Source organism: Chlorocebus sabaeus, chromosome 8 (genome assembly GCF_047675955.1).
Source record: "Chlorocebus sabaeus isolate Y175 chromosome 8, mChlSab1.0.hap1, whole genome shotgun sequence".
Lineage (NCBI taxonomy): Eukaryota > Metazoa > Chordata > Mammalia > Primates > Cercopithecidae > Chlorocebus > Chlorocebus sabaeus.
In genome coordinates, this window is record NC_132911.1 from 116,503,732 (window position 1) to 116,518,357 (window position 14,626).

A 14,626-nucleotide genomic window follows, 5' to 3' on the forward strand; every position below is an offset into this window, starting at 1 on the left:
TAAGACCTGAAACTACTAAAAGGAAACACTGGGGAAACTCTCAGGACATTTGTCTGGGCAAACATTTCTTATTTATTACCCCAAAAGCACAGGCAGCCGAAGCACAAAGGGACAAATGGAATTATGTCAAATTTAAAAGCTTTTGCAGTGGCAAAGGAAGCAGGGTGAAGAGACAACCCACAAAATGGGAGAAAATATTTGCAAACTATCTATTTGACAAGGGCTTAGTAACTAGAATATATATACAACTCAATAGGAAAAAAAAAAAAAAAAAACAATAATCTGGTTAAAAAATGGGCAAAGATCTAATCTGAATAGATATTTCTCAAAAGAAGACATGCAAATGGAAAACATGTATATGATAAGGTGCTAAACATCATTGATTATTAGAGAAATGCAAACCAAAGCTACAGTGAGACATCATGTCACTCTGATAAAAAATACTTTTTATTATTATTATATTTTAAGTTCTGGGATATACGTGCAGAACGTTCAGGTTTATTACATAGATATACATGTGCCATGGTGGTTTGCTGCACCCATCAACCCATCATCTACATTAGGTATTTCTCCTAATGCTATCCCTTCTCTAGCCTCTCACCCACCAACAGGCCCTGGTATGTGATGTTCCTGTCCCTGTGTCCGTGTGTTCTCATTGTTCAACTCCCACTTATGAGTGAGAACATGCAGTGTTTGGTTTTCTGTTCCTTCATTAGTTGGCTGAGAATGATGGTTTCCAGCTTCATCCATGTCCCTGCAAAGGACATGAACTCATCCTTTTTTATGGCTGCATAGTATTCCATGGTGTATATGTACCACATTTTCTTTATCCAGTCTATCATTGATGGGCATTTGGGTTGGTTCCAATTCTTTGCTACTGTAAACAGTGCTGCAATAAACATATTTGTGCATGTGTCTTTATAGAAGACTTTGCATTCCTTTGAGCATATACCCAGTAATGGGATTGCTGGGTCAAATGTTATAAAAATGACTTTTACAGAAAAAACAGGCAATAGTGAATGGTGAATTCTGGCAAGGATGGGGAGAAAAGAGAACTCTCACACACTGTTGGTGAGAATGTAAATTATTACTATGGGGAACAGTATGGAGGTACCTCAAAATACTGCTAGGTATATACCCAAAAGAAAGAAAATCAGGTTATTGAAGAGATATCTGCACTCCCATATTTATTGCAGCACTATTCACAATAGCCAACATTTGGAATCAACTAAGTGTTCATCAACAGATGAAGGGATAAAAAAACTGTGCTGCATATACATAATGGATTATTATTCAGCCAGAGAAAAGGATGAGATCCTGTCATTTGGAACAACATGGATGGAACTGGAGGACACTATGTAAAGTTAAATAAGCCAGGCACAGAAAGATAAACTTCATACATTCTCACTCATTTGTAAAAGCTAAAATTGAACAGTCGAACTCATGGAGATAGAGAGTAGAATGTTCATTACCAGAGGCTGGGAATGGAAGTGGGGTGGTCAGGAGAGGGGGTATGTGGTAGTGACTGGATACAAAAATACAGTCAGATTGAATGAATAAGATCTTGTATTTAATAGCAGAATAGTGACTATAGTGAAAAATAATTTAATGTGCATTTTAAAATAATTAAAAGTTTTATTGGGATGTTTGCTAACACAAAGACATGACAAATGTTTGAAGTGATGGATGCCCCACTTACCCTGATGCACTTATTATACATGGTAGGCCTGTAGCAAAATATCTCATTTACCCATAAATTTATATTTCTACTATGTACCCATAAAAATGAAAAATTAAATTTTTGTTTTAAAAAAGTCTCTTTCAGCGCCAATGTTCTATGATTCCCCTACTTTAATAAACACTGGTCCTTGTCTTCAGGGGAAAATTGGGAAACCTGCATACATGAAAAGGGAGGAGTGTTCTTTTGCCTCCATTGGAGAAATGGACATCTTTTGTCATCATAGCTATATACATGCCTTTTGCACCAAATCATGGCATGTTCTTTCCTGTCTTTCAGCTTTATCTAATGCTACTCCTAAAACCGCTCTCTCTCCATTCCCATCAGGCATCCTAGAATTCTCTCAGCTCCAATGGAACCACTTGCACACATTGGTTATGCTGCCCCAGTTCCCACCTCCTACTTAGCCTCAGGTCTCATTCAAAGTTCACCGCCTCCGGAAATCTTTCCTTGAAGGCTGCATTAGCTGTCTTATTATAGTCTCCAAAAAGCACATTTTGTTTTTCATTTTTAGTATTAATCACACTTAAAATTATTTTTAAGTATCAGTCTTTGTTCCACTAAACTGAAAATAACGACTAAGTCTTTTATATTTCACAGTGTACCCTATCCCCTTCATAATGCCTGGCACATAGTGAAAACTCTATAAATATTTTTAAGTTGACATAACTTTTAATATTCTACCACTCATTCTAATTCTTGGCATATAGAAACAAAAGGCTTAGTTCTCACAGCAGGTTGGGATAAACAAAATTAAGTTGGACATTTTAGAAGCAGTTGTTTTCTGAAAGAACTTGGTATATTGAATGTAAAATAAAATAAAATAATATAAACCTCTAAGTTAATAAAGAGCAAGAACAAACAGAATAAACCTTACTCAAATATAAACATTTTCATGAGTCATGCTTAAAAGCCCTCTTTATTCTGAGAGGCAGATTGAAATGTTATCATAAAATTCCCACACAAAATATCACATGTGACTTGGTAATTTTTCCTAGGCAAAAGAAATCGCATCTTACAGATTCCAGGATTTTTTTAAATAAAAATTATATAAAGAGACATTTCAAAAGATACCAAAAATGTGAAAACCCAAAAGTCTTTCTCAGCTCAGTGCTAAGAGACCATCAACATACAATAAGGTATCAAATTTGTGAAGTAAGTTTTGGGAGACAGATTGTCTAAGAAATCATACAAAGAACATCTGCCCCACTTAAGGTATCTCAGTTTACTACAATGAATCAATATTGAGTGCAATATTTTTGGATAGCACAATAAATATATCAATATCAAATTTAATAAAAGTATGCTAGAACTCAAAGAAAATGCAGAAATTACTTAACCTCAGCTTCTTGTTTTAGAATATGGAAACTGTCCTTGCAGCAAATATTAAATCAACAATGCATATGGAATACTACAGAGAAAAACAATTATTTAAATAAATGAGCTTGGACTCCGATTCAATCTAACTGTATAAACATTGAAATATATCTGTGTAACATGCTTATATTATGTTAGTATATGACAGATAATTCAGTTCCTAAGAAACTAGAAATTTCAGTTTTACTTTTCACTTAAGTAAACAAAGTTTTTATTATTGACAGAATGCTCTTTTAAATAAATGTCAAATAATAATTTTAGCATATTCTATAGATGACTTTGATCCCACCAAATTGAATTTTACTTGTGTTAAAGGATAGAATATGGGGAAAATAGGAAATATTTGTAAAATAAAAAAAGATATAACTATGCCTTACATAATTTTATTTTACCAAATTGATTTTGTACCACTAGAAAACTAAAGAATGCATGGGAATATAGGGGAACCACAAACTTCAAACAGTCCTGACAGATATTTATTATTCATTCATTACTTATTTTCTGCTTTAATACATTTTTTATTATTAAAAGTTAAGAAGTAACTTTTAATAGTACAGTAATTCTTTAATATTAAAATTCATTTGGGTTTTACATTAACCGATCTCTTTTACAGATGACAGATTGATATATTTATTTATTGTGGTAAGTGCTAGGGGGTTGCAATGATGTATAGTATAGAATCTCTGTTTATATGTGCTGACTAAATAGACAAATAAATATACATAAAAACGACTCTTGCCAGATATCATCATTTCATTTATCCACTATACAAATATATGGTGAAAACATTTTTTAAAACTGACTCTTATCAGGAATATAGCAAAGGTAAATCTTGGGATTCTACAAATGGTAGGATTTTTTGAGAAATACTCTAATTAATTAAGTTTTGGAAAATAGCAAATAAATGGAACAAAAGTGAAAAAAATCATATATACGGAGAAAAAGAAAGATGTTTACAGTTTTAAAAAAAATCAGTTCCTCACAAAAGAGCAAGTCAAATATTTCTTAGGCATGTACCACCAGGATTAAGTGCTTGATTGTAATTAATTTTCACTTTGCACGACTTTGCATAAGCCTGAGTATTTTAAAGGAAAATGGAAAAATGAATGCAATTTTCAGCCCTTTCTTTGGTGCTTGGATATAAATTTTCCCTATCATAATCTCTATTATAACTTTGACATTCTTGTTTGTAATGGATATAACCTACTGAGAAAAAAAAGAACAAACCTTCAACTCTGCAGAGTATAACCACTTCAACATTTAAAAATGAATTGTGAGAATATTTTCTTCTCTTCTACTTACTCATTTTGAATGAAACATTGTTCTTGCATTTTTAATTGTTGAAAATATTCTGCTTATAATCTTTTTCTTACTCTCTCAAAATAGCAATACCACTGAAATAATACAGCTTACACTAGTGTTTAGTTTGAAATCATATTGGTAATATTAACACATTTGTTTATAGGTTCATTGAGATATGATGAACAATAAACCACTCATATTTAAAGTATACAGTTTGATAAATTTTCACACATATATGCATTGGTGAAACCATCACCACTGATAAGATAATTAACATTAAGCCCAGGCATGGTGGTTCACGCCTGTAACCTCAGGTCTTCGGGAAGCTGAGGTTGGCGGATCACTTGAGCCCAGGAGTTTGAGACCAGCCTGGGCAATGTGGCAAAACTCCATCTCTATAAAAAATACAAAAATTAGCCAGGCATGGTGGCACATGTCTGTAGTCCCAGCTACTCGGGAGGCTGAGGTAGGAGGATTACTTGAGGATCACTTGAGAGAGTGCAGTGAGCTGAGATTGTGCCACTGCACTCCAACCTGGGTGACAGAGGCGTATCCTGTAGGGGGGCGGGGGGAAGGAACTAACGTGTCTATCACCTAGTAAAGGTTTCTCCAGCCTGTTGCTTATCCAACCCTTCCTTCATCCAAGTACCTAGAAAACATAATCTGCTTTCAGTCACTATAGATTTTGCTAGCATTTTCTAGAATTTTAAATAAATAACATCATTCTCTTTTTCACCTGGCTTATTTTACTCAGCATATTGATACTGATTTTCATTCATGTTGCATGTGTTAAAAAGCATTTTCTCCTTTATTGATGAGTAGTATTCTATTGTGTAGACATACCCAATTTTTGTTATATACTCACCTATAAATGGACATTTGGATTGTTTCCAGTTTGTAGAAATTTTTAAAAATCTACTATGTATATTCTTATACAAGTCTTTACACAGACAATTGATTTCATTTCTCTTGGGAAAATGTCTAAGAGTAAAATGGCTGGGTTGTGAGGTAGACATATGTTTAAGAAATTACCAAGCTGTTTTCCAAAATGGTTATACCATTTTTATCTTCCTTCTAACAGTGTATGAGAGTTCCAGTTATTCTGCTTCCTTGCCAAGCCAACATTTTTTAATCTTCACCACTCTAGTGAGTATGTAGTAGTATCTCCTTGTAGTTGTAATTTACATTACCTTAATAAAAATGATGGTGAACATTTTTTTCATACACTTTCTAGACATCTGTATCTCTTCTTTGTGAAGTGTTTCATCATCTCTTTTACCCGTTTTAAATTGGTTTGTTTGCTTAATTCTGAATACAGATCCTTTATTAAGTATGTTTCTGCAAATAATTCTTATCCAGCCTGTGGTTTGCAATTCATTTTCTTAACAGTGCCTTTTGATGATCAAATACTTTTAATTTTGATGAAGTCCAATTTATCATTTTTAAAAATATCTTAGTTTTCTCCTTTCCTATTATAAAATTCCATAGCCTGAGCAGCTTATGTGACAGAAATTTATTTCTCACAATCTGGAGGCTGCAAATTCCAAGACCAGGGTGCCAGAATAGTTGGGTTCTGGTGAGGGCTCTTTTTCTGGCTTGCAGATGGTTCGTTTCTAGCTATATCCACATATGGTGAAGAGAGGGAGAGTGGTCCCTGGTTCCTGTAAAGGCACTAATGTCATCATGAGGGACTCATTCTTATGATCTCGTCTAAACCTAATTCTCTCCCAAAGGCATCATCTCCAGACACCATCACATATGGAGGTTAGAGGTTCAACATATAAATTTGGAGGAATATAAATATTCAGCTCATAACAGATAGCATATTTTTGGTCCCCTAAGATAACTTTTCCTAAACTAAGGTAACTAGGCTTTTCTTCTATGTTTTATTTCAAAAGTTGTATAGTTTTACCTCTTAAACTTAAGTCTATAATACATTTACAAGTTGATTGTTGTATACTGCATGAGGTAACAGTTAATTTTTTTTGAATGTGGTTATACACTGTTTCAGTATCATTTAAATGAATAATATCTTTTCTGATTCAAATCTCTAGCATCTCTGTTGAAAATCAATTGACCATAATATGTGGGTCTATTTCTGAACTATTCATAACAAAAATCTTAAGAGTAAAAAAATCATTTAAAACATTTATAGAAAGTTTACAGAAAACATTTACTACACAATATGATCTGAGTGACGAGAAACAATTGTTTATTTCTGTCATTATTAATCATGTAAGAACAAAGGAATTCATGCTACTTCCAAAACACCTCAATTTTTCTCATGATTTGAGAACAAAACTGAATGGGAGTACAACTTAGTGTGTGTATGTAAATATATAAACATATATTCATATTGTTAATATATTAACTAATATATTAATTTAATATATTAACTAATATATTAATTTAATATATTAACTAATATATTAATTTAATATATTAAATATGTTTATTTATATATTATATAAATATTATACATAAATATATAATATATAAAATGGCATTAAGACACAGGTGCTAAGACAAAGAAAGAAATTTGCTCATGATGAATATATACTTGTAGCAGAAGGTAATTCTCATATTTCTATGTTTCCTTTCCTGAAAAAAAAAGAGCATAGCGAACATTAATTAACTCACATATAACTGTTCCTTCCTGTGGGTACACACTTTTTCTTGGGCCCATCTGCACTGTATTTCCATGTTAACACATTTTTAAAATAAAGAAAGAAATAGATCTGAAAGCATTGAACTGTAATATAGACTATTTCTTCTTACTGTTGTTAAAAGAAAAATCTTCAGCAAATTAAAATTAACAGAGTTTAATTGAGCAAAGAATGATTCACAAATCAGGAAGCTCCCAAAACAAAACAAAACAAAACCAAAAAAAAAAAAAAAAAACGGTTTGCAGAGACTTCAGCACTCCTGCATAGTCAAAGATTTATGGATAGAAAAAGGAAAGTGATGTACAGAAAATGGAAGTGAAAGACAGAAACAGTTGGACTGGTTACAGCTTGGCTGTAATAAAACCTTATTTGAACATGGTTTGAACAGTTGGCTGCCTTTGATTGGCCAGAACTCAGTGATTGGTAAAAGAATAAGTCACATCCTGTTTACACATTCAGGTAAGTTATGGTTCACTGTGCATGGAGAAACCTTTAAGCTGATCTTAAAATATGTATAAAAAGGAAGCTTTAGACTAAACTTAACACTGTGTTGAAATAATTAAACAAAGAGATAATAAGTGTGTTTATCAGAGTGCATTTAATTGAGAGGCTAATTTAGTGACAGAAACTGAACTCACCATGTCTTAAAAAACGAGAAGTTTATAGCCTCACACAATTGAAAGACCAAGGTCTAGTGTTCCTTTCAGGAAATACTAAATTTAGGAGCTCCAATTATGTCCACAATGCTATGTTATTGCTTCTATTCATTGGTTCTGCCATGCCTCTATCAGCAAGTTATTAACATTTAAAAAAAAGTTATACCAGTATCACCAAGTGAAATCACCTTTAGCATTTACCACCTTAGAAAAAATATTTTCTTTCACCCAGAAACTATATCAACTGTACCAGATGCTTTACCGATAACCTTTTTATTCATTTTTTTTTTTTTTTTTTTTGAGACAGAGTCTCATTCTATAGCCCAGGTTAGAGGGCAGTGGCACGGTCTCAGCTCACTGCATCTTCCACCTTCCCAAGTTCAAGCAATTCTCCTGCCTCAGTCTCCTGAGTAGTTGGGATCACAGGCACGTACCACCATGCCCTGCTAATTTTTGTATTGTTAGTAGAGACAGGGTTTCACCATGTTGGTTAGACTGATCTCGAACTCCTGACCTCATATGATCCACCCCCCTTGGCCTCCCAAAGTGCTGGGATTAGAGGTGTGAGCCACCGCATCCAGCCTGGAGTGATAACCTTTCAAAGGGAATTCTGATTAGTTTGGCCCAAACCTGTAGAGCTGTACAGAATTAGGAGAAATAAGGTTTATCAGAGCCTGGAGAAGTTCAGTCACTAGTACAGAAAGACTTGCCAGGCAGGGATAAAAGCAGACGCAAAGAGAGAATGAGAAAAAATTAACCCCCTTGAAATTAATATACACATAAGTAAAATATCAGTATACTATATCTTTATTATTTTTTCAAAGAAACTTTTGTGAAAAAAGAAAATGTACGTGAAATGCGCATATTTTTGAAAATTATTGTGTATGACCTGGAAATTTTTCTAATAAAATATAAATGACCAACATTAATTGAAGAAGAGATCTGAAGAGATTTATAGTCAAAGGAACAAAAATTAAATTTGCTAAATATTTACCTTTACGTAAAAATGTCCAGATAGTTTTATGGCTACGGTCTTTCTTACTCTAAAAATCATGTAAATTTTATGATTGTTATTCATACTATTCCAAGGCTTTGACAAATTTCCTGACTCCTTCTGTGATACTACCATATTCTAAAACCCAAATTTTATAAAACCAACACAAAAAGAAACTCTAATTCAAATTCACAAATATAATTATTTTAGTCAAATTGTTATCAAATTGATCCCAGGGTGTACTAAGGGATTGGTCATCATGTTCAAGAAGGTTTTATTACAGAAATGAAAGTTTGTCCCAGTATTAGAAAAAACTATGAATACAGTTAAAGGAGAGACATAATTAAATACATGATTGTGTCAATGGATACAGAAAAAATGTTTGACTAGAAGTTAGATGAAATGTATTTGAACTCCCTGAAATTGGTAAAGATTCTTTCCACAGACCCTTGTCAAATATATTATATGTTCAAATACAAAGTCGTTGCCATCCAAAGAAGAATAAGACAGAAACACTAGCTCTCATCGCTAGTATTTAATGGAATTTTGAGGGTTCCAATCTCCTACAATAGGCCTCTGGCAAAAATTATAACATTGAGGATGAAGACAAATATGCTGAGGAAGGTAGAGGGAATTCAAGAATGCGCCTGAGTCTCAGATAAAAGTAACATGGGTGCATACCCTCTAGGCATGTCATGTGGTGATAGTAAACACATATTTGCTTAAGCCACTATTAGTTGGGTTTTCTGTAATGTGCCAATACATGTCCTCCTAATTATTACAATGCCTAATCATGAAATAATTAAAATTAACAAAGCATTAAATTCTGTGGCCAATACCACACAGATGTACAGAAATCAACAATGTTTCTTTGTAATAGTAATAATCAGTTAGCATTCCTAAATAATCCAAGTCTTAAGAAATACCAAGTAATTATATGAAAATAAAAACTTGCAGACATCTCCTATGTGAAATCAGATGGCTTTTATCTGTGTGTGTGGTTGTGCATGTGCATGTGCATGATAGGTTTTATTTTGATGTATACCTGATGAGCTAAGGGGAGCTCAGTAATTTAACTCAATCTTTTGGTGTCCGGCTGCTCTTCACACGGATTAGGGTTTCCAGCTTTTCCTAAAAACCCCTCAAAATCACTTAGGATATAATATTGCATAATGGAAAAAAGAATGAAGTCAATAAACTCAGAGTTGCAACTATACTCTGCAATATGATTATGATTAACCTATTCATGTTCATTCATTTATTCAGACATCCCACAAATATTTGTTGTTTGCTTTCTGTGTGTCAGGTATCATGCTAGATTCTGAGAATACAACAATAAACAAAGCAGAACAAACTTCTTATCATCATGGTGCTTAAATCCTCGTCAGTTTTCTCATCTGCAAAAATGAGTAATATTTCTTACCTCTTACCCTTCTAATCAGATTTAATGAGTTAATGTAGGCAAAATAATTGGAATATGCAAGGCTTTTCATAATTGTTAATTATTGCTCTAATGTTCCTTAACCTAAGACAAAGTTGAAAATATATCTAAAAAGTTGCTCAGTGTTAATGGATGTTAATGTGTCTATTGAAAAGAACTCTCTTTTTTCTTGCATTCTGATTAATATGCATTTGAGAAAATGACAATATAAAAACAAGGAAACAAGCCTAATATTTCTAAGGGAAATGGGGCAAGGTGGACAGCTAGGTTATTCTTCCTTTTCAGCAAGACATTTAGTTCACATCTTAAATCATAATTTTGGCAAACAAACAAAAAAAAATCTCCTGTGAATCAGAATGGCCATGACATTGTTACATCCATCTACAAGGATGTTACTGATTTTTAAAAGTTAGGAATACCATTAACTTTTCAAGAGTCCGGTGGCATTTTATTAACTTATGCTATGGTATACAGTAATCAGCACACTGTCATGAACAAAAACATGAAATTAATCCTAGTTGAATAAAAATTAACTAAATTTAGAATAAAGGACTGTTTTGTTGATTTGCAACATTTGTTGCCTTTTTATATTTTAAGATAGACATTGTCCAAACTCCATAGATAAAAGCATTCATAGTTCCACAGATTTAAAGCAGAAGTTCTAAACTTAATGACTACTTAATCAGGTAATTATGTACTATTTTACATTCATACATAAATTTTTGTTCCTCTGTCAATAGTATAGTCTTAGAACTGTCATTTTCAAAGTACGTTTTTTGGAGTCCTAGGATTCTTCCTACATTTGGAAGGAATGAGAAGCAATCAAATCAATTGAGGGTACCAAGTCTTCTTCCCATCCTTGTTCTACCAGTGAAGCCCAGCTTTTAATCTTTTCTCTATTATGAGTTTCTAACAGAAGATGTCATTTGAAATCATATTTTCTTTAAAATAGTTTCAAAAACACTCTCTTAATTAGCAAAACACAATTTAAGAATAAAAATAGATCACAAAAGACAAAGACTAAATTTCATATTTTAGTTGCTATGTTTAAAATGCTAAAAACTTGAGACAAACTACTCAATAAATACATATATTTAATTTAGAGGAGATCTGCATTTAATGCTATCTCATGCAAAATCTACAGGTTACAAAAACAGAAAATATCTTTAGATCAATCTGGAAAAGTTTTTAGCAGGTGTACCATTTAGAACCAACACACTACTCAACAGAGAGCATGGTAATTACGAAAATTATTTTTAGTAGGCGAACTTGCTAAAACTATGTGCACATCAAAATTTGTAACTTCTCAATGTGAACCCTGCTTCAACTCTGAGCTCAGGTTTTAAATTATGGAGAATGCAAAAACATGATTTTCACAGGACAAAAAAAAAATCCTGGTAAACTAAATTTTTGAGGATGTATTTTCCTTAGTATTACCTAATTCATATAGGCCAAATCATTTATTCAGTTTAATTGAACAAGTAATTATTAGCTACCTATGATGATGGCAGGGATATTGCTAGCATAAATACGAAGACAAGTAAGACATATTTTCTATTTAGTTATACAATACATCTGATTCATGGTTTACAAAATAGAGGAAGTAGTCTTCTGTGATGGGCAGAGTTAACGAAGTCTTCCCAGAAGAGTGAATATTTGAACTTTGCTTTGAAGGATGAGTGAGGAGGTGCTAAGTTAAAATTAAAAACAGTGATTCAGGTAAATTTACTGAATGTCCAAAAAAGCAAAGTTGTGAAACAACTTGCAGGGTTCAGAGACTTATGGGTATTCTGGTAAAATTAGAGTTTATGGAAAAAGAGAAAATCAGATGGAGAAAGCTGGAGGAAATGATGTATGGAGATTTTTGATTTTATCTCTAGGGATAAAAAATAGAGAATTTTGAGCATGAGAGTAATATGATCATCACTCTGATGCTGGAAAATTATCATTAGTAACGTGCAGCAGGTTGGAGTGGAAGAGACACTTCCAGTCTAAGGAAAAGGAGGAAGAAAAATAAGGGCATTACTCATTTAGAATGTCCAGGGTTGGTTTCAAATAAGTCATCTCTGTGAATTTTTAAATTACTATTGTTGAAAACTGAGCAGAAAGAGGACAATATAATGTTTAATTGTGCTACTCTACAATGTACTTCCAACTCTTGAATCACAGCAGAGGGGAGCACTGTGTAAATATCAATAAACTCCCTGCTGCTCCAACCTATTCACGAGTTTTAATAAATGTTTCTTGTTCAAGCATTGTCATTAATAATTAATACAGTTTCTAATGTTTAAATCACTATAGATTTTCTGACAGGTAACCTTCATAAGGTGGAGAAAATAATAGAAACCACAGGAATATAAGAATGCCAGGTTTGCTTAGCCATTTAGAGGGAGAAGGGGAAGAAAAAGAAAAAAGATATATTTCAAGAAGTATGACTGGGTGAGTGGATCTGTACTCCAAATCAGCATTACACAATATTTCCTAGTAACAAATGTGCACATAGACCACCTGCAGGTAAAATACAAGTTGCCAGAAAAAAAAGACAGATAATCATGTGTGACATAAGCCAGTTGTTCTTTAAATTTTGTAACCTTGTTTTATTTACTGGGGATAGAGGTGGATTTTAAATTGAGGAGGAATGTATTAAGACTATAATCAAGCTAACCTTTTTAATAAACTGACATTTACATAGATTTCTTGAACTATTCAAATTAATATAGTACCAAATTTAGTCACAAGAAAAAAAAAAAAAAACACACAGAATGAATGTGTTCTGCCTCTCTGACGATATCATGCATTCATTTTCATGTGTCCAGAAACAAAAGCATGGCAGTGTTTGTAAGAGAAAACTCTGATTGAAAATTATTATTATGCAAGTAAAATAATTTTTCACAGTAATTATTTAATTGGTAAGATAGAAAATACAAATTTTACCACAATAGTAATGATAAATTCAAGCAACATAACATTCTGATGGTCTCCTATATATTTTTGTTTTTAAAACAGATTTTTAATTGAGTTTATTAGTACTTTTTTCAGTCAGAATTGCAAATTTGCATGTCTAATATGTACACTGTGTGTATGTATTGGTTTTAATCAAGGTCCAACATGTGTGGAAGGTATCTATGACCTCATAATGCTTGTATCTATTTCTGGTAAATGAAACTAGAACAAAATATTTTGTTATACACACATAGTTAATCACTGGTCTGTATCTCTACCGACACTGGGATAGGCAAAAGCAATTTCACAAATTTGTGATCTATGATTTATATGCTTGATAGATTACAAAAAAAAGATTTGTATATTGGAATATTTAGGGATTTCAGACCTTTACTGTTATATTTAAGTATTTAATAATTAGTAGAATCTTTGCCAGGAAAATTATTTAAAGTATATAAAATCCCATGTCTATTCTGGGGAAGGCTAGGAGTCTAGAGTGATTGAAACACAAGGATAGTATAATAAACTGGGAGAAAGATGAGGTATGCAAAATAGACACATTTTAAAGGAAAAACTAATTTTATTTAAAGATAAGTGTAATTAACATTTGTAGTTAAATTAAAGAGGAAATTATTTTTGTTGAAATGTGTTCTTCCGTGTGTTCTGCAAAACTTTTAATTTTGTAGATGCAATTAAATGTGAATTTAAAATATTTTCTGGTGGTATTAAGATAACATATTTCTTATAGTAGCAATTCATCATTACCTTTGTAGTTAACCTTGAAACCAACAGATCCAACACTTTCGTCTGTTTGAAGGTGCAACCACATTTGGCTACTCATGCTCACTATCAAGTCTGGTACAAAGCTTCCAGTCAGCCTAAAAAGAGATGGACAAAGAAGGAAGAAATGGGTTATTAAAACACCCTCTGCATACAAATTATAAGACAGATGTGTTTCTCAGTACTTTCTTTGCTAGAAAAAAAAGTCAGATAAACATACAGGAGAATGTATTGATGTAACAGAAGAGACAAACTACACAATTTAGTGATAAAGATTATTATAAAAATATTATTCTGTGTTTAACTAGGATAGATCTTTCATGTTCCTGAGGCAAGATCATGCAATTTTAGACCATCAGAGAGTCCTACACAGTACTTCCTTTTGAACTGAAAAGAAAAAGAGGATTTATACAAATATTCAAGTATTTCTAACACCACAAATATATCTTAAACATTCCCAGTTTCACAGAACTTTGTTCTAGAGAAATATTGTTAAAATATTTCTGTGCAAAACAATAAAGTGGCCAAGAGTATAACCAAACCCTTTGCAATACTGATGTCGAATACACGAGCCTTAAAATATAGTACCTGCATTATAGGCTGTCCATGTCACATATGTTTTTCTGTAAATAGTTTTATTTAAAGAAATATGCTGCTAATCTGATGCAGTATAACTGTATCCATTCATTACTAATCCCTCATTCAGTAATGCACAGTTTTGTAACCATA

At 32.5% G+C, this 14,626-nt stretch overlaps 1 protein-coding gene across 2 annotated transcripts in view; it reads right to left on the reverse strand.

The window, feature by feature from the left end:
• CSMD3 (CUB and Sushi multiple domains 3) overlaps window positions 1-14,626 on the reverse strand; it is a 1,272,067-nt gene that overhangs the window by 600,130 nt on the left and 657,311 nt on the right. For both annotated transcript variants that reach the window (XM_008001392.3, XM_008001388.3), the window contains one exon: window positions 13,883-13,995. In XM_008001392.3, coding sequence (XP_007999583.2) covers window positions 13,883-13,995 — 113 coding nt within the window. The remainder of the gene's footprint in view (window positions 1-13,882; window positions 13,996-14,626) is intronic.